Genomic DNA, 18,879 nt, shown 5'->3' on the forward strand with positions numbered 1-18,879 from the left:
GAAAGTGTGGTTTCCAAGTTCCAACTATTTCCCAGTAGTCTTATAAAATATTTGTGTTATTTACTTCTTCTTTTTTGGTTAATGGGGAATACTGCATTAACTAGCCATAAAAGGCGAAGTGTTGGCTACAAGCCTTAAGGAGTACAGTCCAAGAGCATCAGAATTTAAAATAATACAAAGAGCTTCCGAAATAGGAGTGTCCAAAAGAACAAAATTCCCATCAAGGGTGCAGCCTCCTTTAGCAAGATAATCCGCACATCTATTCACTTCTCGAAAGACATGGCTGACCCTGACTTGCTGGAACTGGCTAAAGAGGTACCTGCAATCATTAAGCAGAGAAGAAAAGGAGTTATTGTAAGGTCTGGAAGAGTGAAGCAGGTTGACCACAGTTTGTGCATCCAACTCAACAAGAAGCTTAGAGATGCCAAGTTGGGAAGCAAGCAGCAACCCATCCTTCAACGCCCAAAATTCTGCTATGATACTAGAAGCAAACCCGATATGCCTCATGTACCCTTTGACCCATTTCCCTTGATAATCACGTATTAGACCTCCCCCACCTGCCTTACCTGGGTTTCCAAGAGCAGCCCCATCAGAATTTAGCTTAAACCAGCCAACAGGTGGACTGAACCAGCACACTTGAACAACAATATTATGTTTGGTCTTTTGAGTTTTGCTTACACAGTAAACATACTCTCTCACAGCCTGGATACAAGACAGATAAAGCTTTGGGTTGGCTGGACAGTTTTCAAAAACAACCTTATTTCTATGTTTCCATAACCACCAAGCCGCAAAAGGGAAGATGAAGCACGAAGGAAGACCTTTAGCTTGAATATTTCTGCTGCACAAGCAGTTAATTCTAAGCCAAACCAGCAGATCAAGACTAAGAAAATCAGTAAGAACTTGAGGCACTCCAATGGATAACCAAAATTTCCTCGCAAATGGGCAATCTCTGAGTGTATGTATGATAGACTCCTCTTGCACATTGCATAAAGGGCAGAGGACAGAGCAATCAATTCCCCTATGTTTAATCACTTGCTTGGTAGGTATGCTAGCATGGTTGCACAACCAAAGAAATTGCCTTATTTTTGGCAATGTATCCACACTCCAAACCCAGCAACCAGAAAAAGATAGAGGTTTAGGCTGATCTGAAATAGTCAATCGGTAGGCTGAGTCCATACTGAAATGTCCATCAGCTGAAAATTTCCACATCAAAGTATCCTCCCTCTCACCAAAGGATTGGATAGGAATGGCTTGAATTCTATCAATGACCACCTTAGGAAGGACAAAAGAAATTTTCCCAAAGTTCCAATGCCTATTTTGGTGAATATCAGAAATAGTAAGAGACTCCTCATGTTGGGGAAGAGGGCCCTCAATCAATTCTCTTATAGTATTGCCCTTCACCCAATTACTTTCCCAAAAACTCAGCTTCGACTTGTTTCCCACATTCCAGCAAATGCCTTGCTTAAAGATAGGAAACCCCACTTTGATTGCAGCCCAATTAGAAGAGCAAGGAAGCTTCTCCGGATCTAAAGAGTCCTGACGATGTTGGGAGCAATATTTACTCAATAAGACTTTTGCCCACAAGGACTTTTTGTCTTGATAGAGTCTCTAATTGAGCTTGGCAAGTAAGGCAATGTTTTTGGCCCTTGCTGCCTGGATGCCGAGCCCCCCCTCATCCTTGGGCCTAATTATTTTGCTCCACCCAACAAAGTGAAGCTTTCTCTTCTCTGTAGATGAACCCCACAAGAAATCTCTATTGACTTTATCAAGCTTTTCACAAACATGACTCGGCAAAGCAGCCCCCTGCATAACATAATTTGGGATTGTAGCCATAACAGATTTGACAAGAACCGTTCTTCCAGCGAAGGATAGGAATTTAGATTTCCACCTTGAAAGCTTAGAGATAACCCTTTCCACAACAAAATTGTATCTATTCCGGGCTGCACCTTTGTGATTTAGGGGGATGCCTAAGTATTTTCCAATATTTGAGGTTTCAGCAATATCAAGAACACCACAGATATCCTCTCTAGTGTTTGGGGAGACATTAGGCGAGAAATAAATGCGAGATTTTTCAACACTAACCAGTTGCCCAGATTCCTTGCAAAAGATATTCAGCACCTTTTTAATGGATTCAGCACCAACCTTATTAGCTTTGGCAAACAGCATAAGGTCGTCTGCAAAGAAAAGGTGTGAAACACCCACATTCTGCCTAGAAGCTTTCAGTGGTGTCCAATTTTTCATCCTACAACTTTCATTGATGAGAAATCCAAGATACTCCATGCAAAGGATGAACAAATATGGAGAAAGGGGGTCGCCTTGACGTATCCCTCTCGTGGGCTTGAAGGTGCTTGACTTACCTCCATTAATGAGAATAGAGATAGTCGTGGTTGACACACAACTCATAATCAACTTAATCAACTCATGAGGAAAACAAAAGGCTTGGAGGATTTTTCGGATGAATGACCACTCAAGACGGTCATAAGCCTTCACAAGATCCACCTTGATGGCCATGAAGCCCACTCTACCCTTCTTTTTATCTAAAGAGTGAATAAGTTCTTGTGCAACAACAACATTGTTCAAACCCCGTCTTCCCGGGACAAAGGCAGTCTGATTTGGCGAAATAAGTTTATCCAAAAAGGGTCTAATGCGGCCAACAATGATTTTTGTAACCACCTTATAGATGGCGTTGCATAGACTAATCGGTCTAAAATTACCCAAACTTTCCGGGCTAGTGCACTTAGGATAAGTGAAATCAAGGTTTCATTAAGAAAATCAAGAATCACCCTTGAATCAAAAATATTTGAAACTTCCATACAGACAAAATTTTTAACATCATTCCAAAAATATTGGAAAAACCCCGCATGTAATCCGTCTGGTCTAGGGGCTTTAAATGGCTTTAAGGCCCAAAGGCCATGTCTAATTTCATCCTCCAAAATAGGGCCAGCCAATATGGATCTCTCTTCCTCAGAAAGGAAGCTGCAACTGGAAAAAAGGGCCACTGAATCAGCGGGGGAGAATAGAAGCTCCGTTTGGAAAATCTCTTTAAAGCCCGAAAGGATGTACTCTTTAACTTCCTCTTCATTAGTAATCCATTCCCCAACAGAATTTTTTAACATTCTAATCTTGTTCCTATGCCTCCTGACTAGCGTGGAGACATGAAAAAATGAAGTGTTGGAATCACCATACACAGCTCAATTAAGACGAGATTTTAAGGCCCAATATTCCTCCTCTTGCTGCATTATTAAGTTATACTCATCAATGAGACTCTTTTCTAGCTGAATCAAGAAATGACTAGGGCCATTGGAAAGGGCTTTTTGGGCCCCATTTATCCTGGCTAATACCCTTTTCTTCCGGACAAAAATATTCCCAAAAACCGATCTGTTCCAGTGTTTAGCATTATCCGCAAAACTCTTAATAGCTGTTTGAAGATCAAGCCCAGGCTCCTAAGTTTTCCCAATCACATTTGGGAAATCTGGATGGTGCAGCCACATGGTGTGAAACCTAAAAGGTTTATCAGTTGCCGTGGGAGGAGGTCTAGATAACTCTAGGAGAACAGGGCAGTGATCAGAAAATACCCTAGGCAAATGGGTCACCGAGGCTTCGGGGTATAGAGTTCTCCAAGCAGGGTTCACAAAGCATCTATCAATGTGCTCTAAAATAAGATAAGAAATTTGCCGACGATTAGACCAAGTGAACTTTGGTCCAGAGAAACCTAGGTCCAGGAAGTTACAATCATCCAGACAGGATTTAAATTCTAATGCTCTATTAAGATTGATTTGCCTACCCCCCAGTTTATCATTTCCACACAGAATTTCATTAAAGTCACCAAGAAGTAACCAGGGAAGATTATGTAAAAGAGCAACTTGGGACAGATTAGCCCATAATATTTTTCTTTCAGCAAGGCGAGGACTCGCATAAACAGAAGAAATAAGCCAAGTAAAATCAGAATTGCATACCTTAATAGTAGCATGGATCTCTTGTTTTGTGGCAGCCAGGACAAACACCTCTACCTCCTCTTTTTTCCAGAGTAGCCAAAGTCCTCCCGCATATCCAATGGTTTCAGTGACAAAGAATCCATCGAAAGGAAGACCCTCAATAATCTTGGTAGCCCTATCGCCACCCACTCTTGTTTCAGTGATAATCATTATGGCCTGAAAATGGTTAACTGCCATTTCAAAAACCCTTCTCGTGAAGTCCCTGTTCAGGGCACCCCTACAATTCCACAAAAGGATATTCATTTTGGAGCAGTTAATATTCGGCACTTCCATAGTGTTAGTCCCCATCATTGCTGATGCAATCATGCTCCATCCCAACCTCCTTAAGAGATCCTTGGACACTACCCAATTCGGCTTCCACACCACCAAATAGTTCAATATCCCCTAAATTTCTTCTTTGCAACATACCAGAAGATCGCATCTCTTGACTGGGTTAAGAATCTGGAACAACTTCAACATAGGCATATTCCCCAGATGCGTTGAGACCGATCCCCTGAAATCTATCACTTTCCTCTCTTGGACAAGCCAGCCCGATTCGTCCAAGTGGGGCACTACTAATGGCCGCCTTAGCTTGTTCAACTCCTGCACTTCCTTTTCTGAGATCAACGGTGTGTCGGTTAGGAACTTCCACCATTGATTTGGGGTCTTGTCCCAAGCAGGGTGATCCAAGGGAAGACTCCCTGTTCTTACACTGGTCGGGGTGATTGGGAAGATGTGCCTCCAGGCTGCCGCTAGGTCCTCTTCGAACCAACCCATTGTTTCCGTTGGGGCTGCACGGATTTGAGCAATCAGCTCCTCTGGGATGGCTATCATCTTGTTCCTGTACCAGATTGCCAACCCCACCGTGGGAAGTGGAAAGAAGGTTGGGTAGGGAGAAGCCATGGCTACTCGGACCGGATGCAAGAGCAGATGGCTTAAGGCAAGAATCAAGTTCGGGGTTGGCTCTCTTTAAGGTTTTGGAGCTGCTGGTGCTTGGATTCCTCTTCTCACGGCCTGCTTTAGAGAGCTTTGCTTTCTTATTCCTAAGATTAGCCGTTTGGGAAGAAGGAGTACCCAGATCATGGTTGAAAGGATTTTGACAAGCCACCTGTTTATCATATTGGCAATCTCCATGTAAAGCTTGCATGCGAATCTCGTCAAACTTGTTTGATGTGAGTGCTGCCTCAGAGATTTCAGAAGCACCAACGGCTTTCATCACATGACCAGATTTAAATTGAAAGGTCAATTCAGAGTTGGGAGATGGCAGGGGGTTTGATTTTACTTCTTTGCCCTTACTTTCCTTGGGAGTGGCACTTGGTTGCTAGTGGGGTGATTTGGTCCCACGGTTCCGTCCCATTCTAACATAATTTTTTCTTCTAGTAACTATCATCCAATCACCAAAGTTGGAATCGGATTGTACACTTTGTTCAGTATGTCCAGCTCGTTCGTTCTGTTGCACCTTTTGACTCTCTGAAGGACCTTCCTCTCTATTCTTCTCCATTGGTCTTACACGGAATCCACAGCTTTCTTGTTTGTGCCCAAGCCTCCCACAACAAAAACACAAAGCTGAGATTCCCTCATACATCACCTTTTGCCTTAGACGTCCCATTCTGACCAGATTGACTAACGGCTTGGAAAGATCAATTTGGACACACAGACGAGCAAAACTTGCTCTTGAACCCGACGCGGTGTAGGAGTCAATCCGCAAAACAGGTCCAATGGCTGAGCCAATCTCTCTGAGCACCATAAGGTCATAAAATTCGATAGGGAGCTTTGGAAATCTGATCCAAACAGCCACTGAAGAGAATGAAGCTTCAAAAGCTTTAAAATATGGTTCCCATGGTTTTATTGCTAGAGAGTGCTCCCCAACAAACCAGGGGCCACCTTGAAGCACCTTGTCATAGTCAAACTTATCACTAAACTTGATTAGAAAAAAATCCTTTCCAAGATCAACACAAACCATCTTTGCAACAGGCTTCCATAAGGTATTGATTTTGAAAGTGAGGTAACTATATCCCACAGTTTTGCCATACACTTTCACTATCAATGCCTTAGTCCAAGGAGCTCTAATCCTAGCCTTAGTTTCTTTAGAAAGTTTCACATCCACCATACCTTCCACTAGATCATCCAGTTCAATATTTGATTCAGCCTCATCCTCAGCCTCTTCCTCTTTGTCAAACCAAAAAGCTTGTGCATAGGCACCAAGGATGTCTCCCACCAGCCTATCTTTGTAGCTGACTTGGGACCGGTTTGGCATAAATGGTTGCTCTAAAAATTTCTCTTTGTCTTTCCTCACACTCTTCTCAAGCTCTGCATCTTCCTCACTAGAACGTTGGTTAGCTTACTGAAACTCAGGCTCCATTAACAATTTTCCCTTTATGTGTTATTTACTTCTACTCCGATGACAATGTGACTCTATTAGTATTTTATTTTTTATTTTTTTAAGGATCACGTGAGTCTGTTTGTTTTTTATTTTTTTATTTGAGAAGCACGTGAGTCTGTTTTTTGAGACACTTTTCCTTTTAAATTGATATGGACAGGTAAGGGTCATATGAGAAAAATTGGTGTGGCTTCCAGTTTCATAGCCGAGTGTTGGGCTTTGAGAGATGGATTGTTACTTGCTGCTCAACTGGGCATTCAGCATATTGTTGTTGAACTTGATGCTATCACTGTAGTAAATCTTGTCTCGGCCAATTCAACCTCTAACAGATCATATTCCCCTCTCCTCAATGATTGCAGGTACCTTCTGGGGCAATTTCATCGCTTCAAGGTCATACATACCTTTAGAGAGGCGAATAGATGCGCAGATTATCTCGCTCGTGCTGGCTATTCACTTGCCGAGGATTTTGTTGTATTAGATCTGCCATCTAATGATGTTTTGTGTAATATGTTAAGCACTGATGCTGCTGGGTTGTATTATCTAAGGCGCACTGCCACAACTTCGCCTTTTATGATTTCCTAGTTTAATACATATTCCTCTTAACCAAAAAAAAAAAGAAGAAGATATGGACAGATAATATAATATAAATAGTAATCCTTAGACATGTATAAATTTTAGTACATTGCTGATGCACCATTCATCACAAAAATGATAATTTAAAGATTTATTTATTAGGTTATTTTTTAAGGCTATTTATTATATTGTTGATATCAATTAATAATTACTTCCTAGAAAAAAAATGCCGATTACCTATAAATATATGTTTAAAATATTAAATCATTTTCTTATGTCCATTTCTTTTCTTTTAGTTATACAATGTTAGTTATTACCTATTTATGATTACAATTTTTTTTTTAATTAAAAAAATGATTCCAATGTCAATTGGATAGTTATAGTCATCTCCCATTTACAGGCATTTTATGCATTTATGCTAACTATTCCCCCTTTTTTTTAATCAAAGTCATATACTAAGTACTAACCATTCTCCTTCTCAAAAAAAAAAAGTACTAACTATTCAAACTAAAATATAATGTTTTTTTTTCTTCCAAATTTATTCAGTAGTTTTGAAAAATGAGTGTGAGTAAAAGATGTTTAAATTCTGTACTATGTATCAAAGAGTTAGGCCCTTTTAGATATACACTACTGTAAGTTTCTTTAAAAAAACCTTCTCCCCTCTCCCCGTGTGTGTGTTAAAAATACTTAGTATTCTCAAAAGAAAAAATAGTGGGTTAATCCCACATTGGAAAATGAGTGCGAGTAAAAGAAATTTAAAGTTTGTGCTGTGTATCCAAAAGTTAGATCATTTTGTATATATATCACTGTAAGTTTCTTTAAAAAAACCTACTCTCCTCTTCCGGTGTGTATGTTAAAAATACTTAGTATTTAAAAAAAATTAAATTATTCAGTAGTTTTTCCTGTATATTGCACGAGTTTAACTACAAGTAATTGTTAATAACGGAAAGGTTTAGTATTTAATTTATGGAAAATGAAGGGATTTAAGATGGAAGAAACATCAACCAAAAGTAAGATAGGACCACAACTAGCATTACTCTAGACTAAAAGATTATCATCCCTAGTTAATAAGAATAAAGTTTTGTCAAGATCATAATAAATATTTTGTGCGGTGGAAATCTTTACTTACCGTTCAATAAGATGACACTACATATTGATCAAATTTATTTTTCAATATACTCCTAAAATACCAAACTCTGGACTTTGTATAGCATCTTTGTATATTGAATTTCAAGTAGTTTAAAGAAAGGCGAAGGGTTGTTTGGAGGCTGCTGTGAGCTTGAGAAAAAATGTTGTGCCTAGGAGAACTCCTAACTTTGTTGCTGATGTTGATTTGTTTCATCTAAAATTTAATCAAATGGATTTCAATTGAGCAGTGTGTTGAGACTGAGAGGAGAGAGAGAGAGAGTTATACTACGTTCTACTTAGAGTATTCACATTGGAGGGAGTTATACTATGTTCTACTTAGAGTATTCATATTGGAGGTGCTATATCTAAAACATTTAATTAAGATGCTACAGTAAGTTGCTACTAGTAGCAACTATTGTAGTGTGTTGCTAAATTTTGTTCTATTATACTTTTTTTTCTTCTTCTTCTTCTTCTTCTTTCTCTCTCTCTCTCTCTCTCTCTCTCTCTCTCTCTCTCTCTCTCTCTCTCTCTCTCTCTCTCTCAACCTAGTTCATGATGAGTCGTCAATTTCTATTGTTTGTGGGTTGTCGGGTTTGTGGATCTCTATGATATTGGGTAGTCATGGTTGATCACAGAGGTTGTTGGGTAAACCACAGTGGTTGGTGGTTTGGTGATCTAATTTTTGGAGTGATAAAGTGTAACTTCTTCTAATTTATAATCATAAATGACAGCACAAATATTGATAATTTTGATAATTATGTAGTATTACAGACTAATGGATGTGTTTGAATGGGATGAAAAATTATGGAAGGAAAATATTGTAGGAAACCACAAGTTTTTCATTGTTTGGTTTAAATTTTATAAACAGCTTGAGCTTAACTTGGAAAACAAGATAAGTTCAAGCGTTAAGTTTATGCTTGATTACTAAATGAACAAAGCTTAACCATAAAAATGTATTCTTGAACATGAATGCTCAATTAACTATATATAATATTATATTTGTGTGTGTATACACAAACACTTATAAAAATATATTTATATAGACTTGAAATTTGTATAAGTTTGTCAATAGTTTCATATGATATTAAACTATTATTTGTGACTTATTGATAATATAGACAGTCTATTCGTAGGAATAATTTATGGAATTGTGAAGAGTTAAAACATTTTAATCATGGTTTCACAGTATATAGAAAAAAAAAAAAAAAAAAAAGTTAACAAAGTAGTTTGTAAACAAGCTTGAGCTTGCTCAATAAAAAAAAAAAAAAAAAAAAATGAGCCAAGTTTGAATACAAAATCTTGTTTGGTGATAAGCTCAAGTTTGGCTCGTGTGTTTGAAAAAAATTAAATGAACAAGATTGAATTTTTAATACTTGGCTTGGCTTGTTTACTGCCTTATTTGGTCCGCAATGAAAAAATTGAAAGGAAAAGGTGGGGCTCATGTATTTCCTTTTTGTTTTATGTTTTAACTTGGACATGATTGCATGTAGGGGTGTCAAGTGTGCAGCTAATTCACCGATTTATCAAAACCAATCCAATCCAATCCAACCCAACTCAACCTAGTGGGTTGGATTGATTTTTAGGGGTTATAACCCAACTCGACCCACCGATATTTAATACTATATAAAATATATACTATATGATTTTGTTACTTACTATTTTGCCCCTTTCCCTAAATAAAATAAAATAAAGACCCTAACTTATTTTCTCATTTAATTCGATCTCTTAAATTATTTGTGTGGATTTGATGCACTAATCAAATAGTTTATTTTGGTTTGGTGCTATGCTCAAGTTTGATTAGTGCATGAATCCAACACAAATAAGATTATAAATCTACTATTATTTGTATTGATAATATTCTAAATTTTATGTTCTTATGCTCAGTTTTTTTATAAAAAAAAATACCATCCAACCCATGAGTCCAACTCAATCCAACCTGATCCACGTAAGTTAGGTTTTTTTCAACCCAACTATGGTGGGTTCAATTTAAAAAAACCCCTCAACTCAACCCATGCACACGTGATTGATCTGTACTGGACAAGTTCGATTCTTTATTTTTTGGTTAGTTGTTTTGGTTTTTCTTTTTCTTTTTTTTCTTTTTGTTGTTGTAATTACCACGATTAAAAAAAAAAAAAAAAAAAAAAAAAAAAAAAAAAAAAAAAAAAAAAACTAGACACGATTGCTCTTAAAAAATGAAAAAAAAAAAAATTGGCATGATTAAACGGTAGAAATGTGATCTCTAATATTTCTCAAAAAAATAAAATATATTTTTTATTTTTTATTTAAAAAAAAATACATATATACTATTAAAATATCAGCTCTTATTAATCAAAAAATTATTAGTGCTTTTTCTAATTTTTAACAAAGAGAAAAATTAGTTCTTATAAAATAGGGGGCATTATAGTAAATATATATAAACATCCTTTTCCACCCACCCATTTTTCTTCTAACCAACCAAAGGAAATTTATATTTATTTTCTACCCTTTCAATTTCCATCCTAAATACCAAACACATACGATAGAAAATAAAATATTTCTATTGTCCCCCTTTTCTATTCTACCATTTTTTTTAATAAAAATAAATAATAATGCTAATGAGATCTTACTCAAGTAGTATGTCCTCCCTTATAAGTTTCAAAATTCAAAAATTAATTAAACTAAAAAATTAAAATTAAAGTAATAAAATAAATTTACATACATGGTGGGTCGGGTTTGTTAAGTTGGTTGAAAGAACTATCAACTCAAACCCACTGCGATTCGATACAATGCTCAAAATAAAATTCTAATCCAACTCAACCCACGAAAACCAACCCTAGGCGTCGAATTGATGGGTTTGATGTACATCCCGAATCTTAGGTTTAAGAACCATCAAGTCCATGTATAACTTACTGATTAAAAAAATAATTGTTGAAATGGAGCTTTATTGTGTTGAGAATAGACTTTTTGATTAATATACCGTATAATGGAATAACTGGTCCTTGGAAATAAGCATTCAATTAATTGGCTGTCTTTTAATTATAAGAAATAATTATTTTTAAAGAATGATTATTTTTTAAAATAAAAAATCCTTATTAAAAGAGACATATAATACTTTTTATTTTTTTATTAAAAGGACATAATACTGATATAATATATAGTTATTCCTAAAAAAATAGTTATTCCAACCTACGTAACATTATGAGAAGGTTGCTCGCGCTTGAGGTTGGCTCTCTCTAGAACCCCCTTAAGTTGACGTAGCATTGTCGTTCCTTTCCAAAAGGATTTCAGTTCCTGTGGATAATAAGGTTATACATAGGCTTGTGGGTTCTTCTTGCTAGGTTACTGGGAAACACATCCAAAACCAACTTTATTCTCGGTCCCTCAAAAAACTGATGGAAGATTTATCAAATCGCTGGAAATCCCTCTCTCTATCTGAGAAGGAAGTATCCGGCCTGACCCTGAACTCTGACCAAGCCACGTCGGAGTTCTCTATGATAGCCAGATTCCTAACACGGCGCCCTATAAACCTGGACGCCATTGCAAACACGTTCAACCCCCTATGGAGATCGAAGAAGGGCTTCCGAATGAAGTTCATCGGCGATCACCTCATCCTTTTCTCTTTCGACTCCAAAGAAGAGGTAGACAGAATCCTTGCGACTGAGCCATGGAGTTTTGACAAAAGCATCATGGTTCTGTCGAGACATGAACATTCGACCCCAATCAATGCAGTAAACATGACCATGGTATCCTTCTAGGTGTAGGTGCACGACATCCCCCTACGTTTCCGTAACAGAGAGGTGGGGGAAAAAATTTGCGAGAATATAGGCATGATTATTCAAACTGAGAACCCACAGGAATGTGATGGCGGTAGCTTCATACGGATTCGTGTCAAGGTTAATATCGACCTCCCCCTATGCCGAGGTTGACTCATCACCTTGGAAAACAACGAAGTCCATTGGGTATCGTTCAAGTACGAGCGCCTCCCAAACCTCTGCTATTGGTGTGGCAGTCTCACCCACCCGGACAAAGATTGCGAGCGGTGGATAGATAGTGAGGGTACGCTCAATAAGGAAGAGCAACATTTTGGACCATGGCTGAAAGCTGCTCCCTTCATGGCGTCGAGGAAAGCCTTCCTTTCTGTTCCGGGCTTCTACGCCAGCAAGAAGACCGGAAAAACAGGTCAGGAGCATGCTGGTTCAAGTCCCAAGCAGCATGGCTCCCCTCTCTCGCCGGAGAGTGTAACTTCACCTACTTTAGTAGCGGAAACTCAGGAGCCTGCACAGTCACCAAAAAACCTAGCACACGATGTGAAACTTACCTCGAACAGCCCCAAAAGCCAGCCAATCTCTGACACGGAAATATTGGAACCACCTTTTTCGGCACTCCCAACGAAACACACTCCGCAGGCAGATTTTGAGCAACTCATAGCTGACATAGATGAGGACATCCGTTGCTTTGACAATGTGGATTCAGCCGTTACTAAACCAACCGAGCACCATTTGGGCCCAAGCCAACAAAATGGAAATGGGCCAAGCCCTGCAGAAGACTCTCCACAAAATTCCCTCGCCTCACCCACGGGCCCCAGCCCTCTAAAGGACATCTCCAATCACCCCCCGGCCCAAGGTCCTTTGAATCCAGGCAACAAAAAGCGGTGGTTACACATACAAAGGCCCACCCACGCACTAGGAGACGAAAATGTTGAAATCTCTCTAGGCAAACGTGGTGCATTGCCAACTTCAGAAAACTCAAACTCTTAGAAGAGAAGAGTTGTGACAAAAGATGTATCGGCAACTCTCCTACCCCAAACGGCGGCGGCTGGAAACCAGCCCCGCCGATCGCGATGAGTCTCCTCTTCTGGAACGTGCGTGGGCTTGGGAACTGGTGCACCGTTCAAGAGCTCGATCGATACATCCGAGCACAAGACCCCACCGCCCTCTTCCTAGCTGAGACGTGGGCGGTTGAAGCTAGGTTGGTTACATTGTGTACGGAACTAGGTTTTAACCACTATTGGATTTCGCCTCAGGTTAATCGTTTGGGGTGTCTTGCTCTGTTTTGGAAGAACACAGTCAAGATAGAAGTTATCTCTTCCTCGCCGAACCATATCGACGCGGTGGTAGGGGATGCTCCTGATGGGTTGTGGCGGCTCACAGGGATTTATGGTTTCGCTGATCTGGCAAGGAAGAACGAAACTTGGGATTTGCTCCGTCACCTGCGAGCTAGACTCTCACTTCCGTGGCTGGTAGCAGGGGATTTCAATGAAATTCTCTGGTCTCACGAAAAGTGTGGTTTGGGTCCGAGAGGGGAAAACCAAATGAAAGCATTTCGCGACGTGTTGGATGAGTCGGGGCTGAAGGATTTGGGCTTTGTGGGCAAGAAATATACTTGGAAAGGCCAACGACACGGAGGCTTAGTGCTGGAAAGGCTGGACCGTGCCGTGGCAAACAACAGGTGGCTTTCACTAAATCCGGGAACAAAAGTCCAGCACCTACATTCAAATGCTTCGGATCACCAAGCCATTTTAGTGAATCCTGAAGGTATCAATCCTAAACCAAACCGCTCTTTTAAATTCGAACAAATGTGGCTTAGAGACAGAGGTTGTAGTAACACAGTCACTACTGCCTGGGGTCCGCCTATTTTGGGGGCCACAATGCCTAAGGTGGCGGGTAAAATTAAATATTGTGGGGAAGAACTTACAGAATGGAGCAAAAACTGTTTTGGGAGTGTTAGGAAGCTACTTGAGGTGAAAAAGAAACGCCTTGACAAAGCTGAGATAGCAGCAGCAAATGGTGGGGACCAATTGTTAGTGAAAACGCTCCAAAAGGAAATAAATGGGTTGTTGGATAAGGAGAGCCAGATGTGGCAGCAGCGTTCTCGAGTTATTTTTTTGAAATGTGGAGACAGAAATACAGCTTATTTTCATACCAAGGCATCCCAAAGATTCCGGAGAAATCGAATTACTGGGCTGAGGAATAGCCAGAATGTTTGGTGCACTAACGAGAGTCAGATCAAGAACATCGCTTTTGAGTTCTATCAATCCCTTTTCACATCGTCTTCCCCTTCCAACTTTAAAGAAGTCCTCCAAAAGGTCCATCCCTCAGTCACTGATGTCATGAATGAGAAGCTTCTCCGGCAATTCAATAGGGAGGAAATAGAACTAGCCATGAAACAAATGGCTCCCATCACTGCTCCGGGCCCAGACGGCATGCCCCCGCTCTTCTTTCAGACTTTTTGGAGCACGGTGGGAGAGGATGTTTGCTCTGCCGTTCTTGACTGCCTGCAAAACTGTAAGATCCCTGCCGACATAAATCATACTCATATTGCTTTAATTCCTAAAGTAAAATCCCCTGAATGTATCTCTGAATACCGCCCTATAAGCCTATGTAGTGTGATTTATAAATTAGTGTCTAAGGTTTTAGTAAACAGACTCAAAATTATCCTCCCATCAATAATCTCAGAAAATCAAAGTGCGTTTCAGGCAGGTCGGGTGATTACAGATAATATCTTAATGGCTTTCGAAACGCTGCACTACATGAAACATCACCAAGTAGGCAGTTCGGGCTTCATGGCGCTGAAACTCGATATGAGTAAAGCATACGACCGTGTTGAATGGAAATACTTGGAACTTATGATGAAACGTATGGGTTTTGCGGATAGGTGGGTAGCCTTGATGATGGAATGCATTTCATCGGTTAGCTATTCGATCCTTATCAATGGTGAATCCTCAGCCCCTATCCACCCCACTAGAGGTATTAGGCAAGGAGACCCCCTCTCCCCTTACCTGTTCCTCTTTTGTACGGAAGGTCTCCATAGTTTACTCCACCATGCGGCGTCCTCAGGCCAAATTAGAGGAGTCTCCATCTGTAGAAAAGGTCCCCGACTGACCCACCTTTTCTTCGCCGACAATAGCTTGCTCTTTTGTAGATCATCCATGGAGGAATGCCAAAAAATCCAAGACCTTTTAAGCAGTTATGAGAGTGCTTCAGGGCAGCAACTAAATAGATCAAAAACCTCTCTTTTCTTCAGCAAGTCAACTCCTCCGGAAACCAAATATCAGATCACAAACCATCTTGGGGCCCAAGAGGTCAAGCAATATGAAAAATACCTCGGCCTTCCCACCCTAGTGGGCAGAAACAAAAAGGCCAGCCTAAGATTCATCAAGGAAAGGGTTTGGGCGAAGTTGCAAGGGTGGAAAGAACAACTTCTTTCCCAAGCGGGTCGAGAGGTGCTATTGAAAGCGGTAGTCCAGGCTATACCAACCTTCGCCATGAGCTGTTTCAAGCTGCCCATTACTTTGTGCAGCGACATTGAACAGCTAATCCGGAAATTCTGGTGGGGCCAAAGGGGGGAGCAAAGAAAAATCCATTGGTCAAAGTGGAGCAACCTTTGCCTCCCAAAGGACCTGGGGGGTATGGGGTTCAAGGATCTCCAAAAGTTTAACGACGCCATGTTGGCAAAGCAAGTGTGGAGGCTATTAAAGGAAAAAAACTTGCTCTTCCATAGATTTTTCAAAGCAAAATTTTTTCCGAAAGGGAATATCCTTGAGGCAAAGGATGGTGTTGGATCTTTCACTTGGAAAAGTATCCTAAAAGGGCGGGAGATCATAAAAAAGGGTGCCAATTGGAGGGTGGGCGATGGTGAAAATATCCGCATATTCCATGATAGGTGGCTGCCGGACCCTCACTGTGCTAAGGTCCAATCCCCCCCATTTTTCCTTGGCAGCGATGCACAGGTATCTGTACTAATAGACAAGGATAGAAGCTGCTGGATTGAAGATGCTGTGGATAATAACTTCCTTCCTTTGGAAGCCAAGTCGATCAAATCAATACCTCTGAGCTTCTCCAAAGCTAAGGATCAGATATATTGGCCGGGGCAGGTGGATGGGGTCTACTCGGTGAAAGCTGGATACAGATTTCTGGTTGAGGATGAGCTATCCTCTGCATCAGGCCCCTCTGCCCCCCCGCAACAAAGAAGCACCTGGAAGGGGCTTTGGAAACTTAACATCCTAAACAGAATTAAAACGCTGCTGTGGCGGGCAGCCTCTGATGCTCTTCCGTCTCGGGTCAACTTGATGAAGCGGAAAGTCTTAAATGATGCTACTTGCCAACTCTGTGGTTCTGTGCCGGAATCCTCTCTGCATGCGCTATGGTTGTGCCCAAATCTGGGAATTATCTGGGATGCTCATTTCGACCCTCTTAGGAACGATACTAAGGACTGTGCAAGTTTCCTGGAAATTATCCAGGTATCTATGGAGAAAGGCCACCCCACGGATCTGGTTGCAATGATCACATCGCTAATCTGGAATAGAAGAAATAGGCTCCGCCTGGGTGAATCTGCGCCAGACTTAAGACTTCTTCACTATATGGCAACTGAAGCACTTCAGGAATTTCATCAAGCCCACGCCTCGGCACCTTCTCCCCCCCTCACCCGAAGCCTCACCAAATGGGATCCGCCCCCTTTGGATTGGGTAAAAATTAACTTTGATGGCGCCACCTTTCAAGCGAAGGATGTTGCAGGGCTGGGCGTAATCATCCGCAACGACCATGGTCTAGTTATGGCTGCATTAACACAAGTAATTCCACTACCCACATCAGTGGAGATGGTGGAAGTGTTGGCAGCAAGAAGAGCTCTTTCCTTTGCTCATGAGCTTGGGTTTGATCATATCATATTGGAGGGCGACTCAAACACAGCTATCCGTGCTATGAAGAATGGGAGCTTCTCTTCGGCAAGCTTTGGCCACATTCTTGCTGACATCAAGGTCCTTTCCACCCATTTTAGGCACTTAGTTTTTAGGCATACTCGCAGGCAAGGAAACAAGGTAGCTCATAGCTTAGCAAGAGCTGCATGTAATTTCTTTCCTTTTTGTACATGGATTGAAGAAGTCCCTGCTGTCTCTAATGTTGTCTATTTGGAGGAAATTTTAATGGAATCTTAGCTCCCCCCCTTTCTCAGGGGGCGGTTTCTCAAAAAAAAAAAAAAAAAAAACGTAACAATATATTAAATTGAAGATTCCAAAAAGCCCCAAGTCTCTCTCAGTCTCTCTAGACTCGAGCGTGAACAACGTATATCATCTCTTTTTTTTTTTTATACCAGTATTATTCTATCTCTACCGCACTTAATTACCTTCTGAAATCAAATGACATGTTCTTTTTTCTCTTTTTTTTTTTTTTTTTTTTTATTCAATGTTGTACAGTAACATGATAAGGCAAAGACGCCACTGGTATCCACTATAGAATGCTGCAAAACTCATAAATAAATAAATATATATAAATTATATAATTTTTGTTTCAATTTATACATGATCGAGCAAAACTCGTAAAAAGTGTAAAATATATAATTTTATAAAAATTGGTATTTTTGGAACTTTGACCAAAATATGATGTTATTCACTCCTCATCATTCTGTACAGCATTTCATTCATGTGTTGTCACCACATCTCATTCATGTTTCATGTGTTGCCAGCTTCCCATAGTCCTTGTAATACCGATTCTTATTACATTGTAATAATCATTGTATTGTACCAAACATTCCCTTAAAACGTGGAACACTCCCGAGCACACTGACAGTGCAACAGGTTTTTCCATTAATATTTGGTCTGGTTTTCCTTGTTATCTTTGTGATGCAGATATAAGTGCTCTGTTGGCCAAGTGTGATGATCCAAAATGGCCGAGGATCCAGGTGTGTCTGAAGTTGTTAGACAGATAGACCAAGCTTGTAGAGAGGCGGGATTCTTCTATGTGGTACGAGTATATTCTAATTTATGGGTTGTGTTAACGGGCACCGCCCGGTGTCCGTTAAGCACACATTTTTCTGAAAAAAATTGTGTCTTCTTTCTCAATTTATATTACTTTTTCAGTTTATAAGTATTATTTTAGGATATTTTTTACTTTTTCTGACAAATATTTTTGTTTTTTCTGCCCTTAACCAGCACCAAGTGGTGCTGGTTAACATTCTCCTATATTAAAATGAGTGGCACTTTTGATTGTGTGTTTTTGGTGGGCTGTACATTTTAGTGACACTGAAGACATATTACTATATTATCGTGAGCATTTGTTTCACCTGACAACCTGAATATATATGTAAACATTTGGATATAATCTCAATAATCTTAATATTATTGTGGTCTTAAAGCTAGATGTATCAATACAGTTCCTGTCATTCTTTAAATGGCGGCTGGAAATATGGGAAACTAACAGGTGAGGGTAGGGACTAGGGAACTTGTATTATTAGAAAATTCTGGGTTAAACGGTTGTAACGTGTTACAAGATTCCATACTATCTTGTCTCCTTTTCTTGAATACCAATTACCAACTAATGGTGTGTTTGAAATCTTATATTCTAAAATTTTTATTTGGTAAGTAAGTATTCTAAATTATAATCTGATGAAAATTGGGGGGAAGTAAGGATTAGACATATAACTAGGATCTGACATGCATGTATACAAGAGGAACTTGGTAGCTGCTTACTAAGTAGTTCTAGAATCACAAATTATTCTACAACTTTTTACCATAACTCTAACGTAACAATCTATGAATGGTTAACCATCGCTTATACATAGACTTATTATTTTTTTATTCACTAATCACACTCTATCACATTACAGTTGTGGGCCTTGTGGCAAGAAGTTGTGAAAAAAAATTTCATCCTAGACTTTTTTCTCCACTCCTCTCGAGACAAAGTTGATCACTTATTGAAAGCCTATAACTGTAGAGAGGTGAAAAGCACGCAATTAGCTTAGCTATGCAGGAATGTGTTTCAGATTTTCATATATTCTGCATTGTTTTTAAGAGAGAGAATTTAGTGGACTTAATCATCTTTCCTCTGTTGTCTTAATCAAAATTGTAATTTT

At 39.8% G+C, this 18,879-nt stretch overlaps 2 protein-coding genes across 2 annotated transcripts; both read right to left on the bottom strand.

Annotated features, from left to right (window-relative positions):
- Positions 1-3,443: 3,443 nt before the first annotated feature.
- LOC126689862 (uncharacterized) lies at positions 3,444-4,283 on the bottom strand. The gene has a single exon (XM_050385031.1). The coding sequence runs from the start codon at positions 4,281-4,283 to the stop codon at positions 3,444-3,446; it is 840 nt and encodes a 279-aa protein (XP_050240988.1).
- A 1,012-nt stretch (positions 4,284-5,295) lies between these two features.
- On the bottom strand, positions 5,296-6,231 carry LOC126689863 (uncharacterized). Its single transcript, XM_050385032.1, has one exon. It carries the CDS (start codon positions 6,229-6,231, stop codon positions 5,296-5,298), a length of 936 nt encoding a protein of 311 aa, XP_050240989.1.
- Positions 6,232-18,879: the final 12,648 nt, after the last annotated feature.

Source organism: Quercus robur, chromosome 6 (genome assembly GCF_932294415.1).
Source record: "Quercus robur chromosome 6, dhQueRobu3.1, whole genome shotgun sequence".
NCBI lineage: Eukaryota > Viridiplantae > Streptophyta > Magnoliopsida > Fagales > Fagaceae > Quercus > Quercus robur.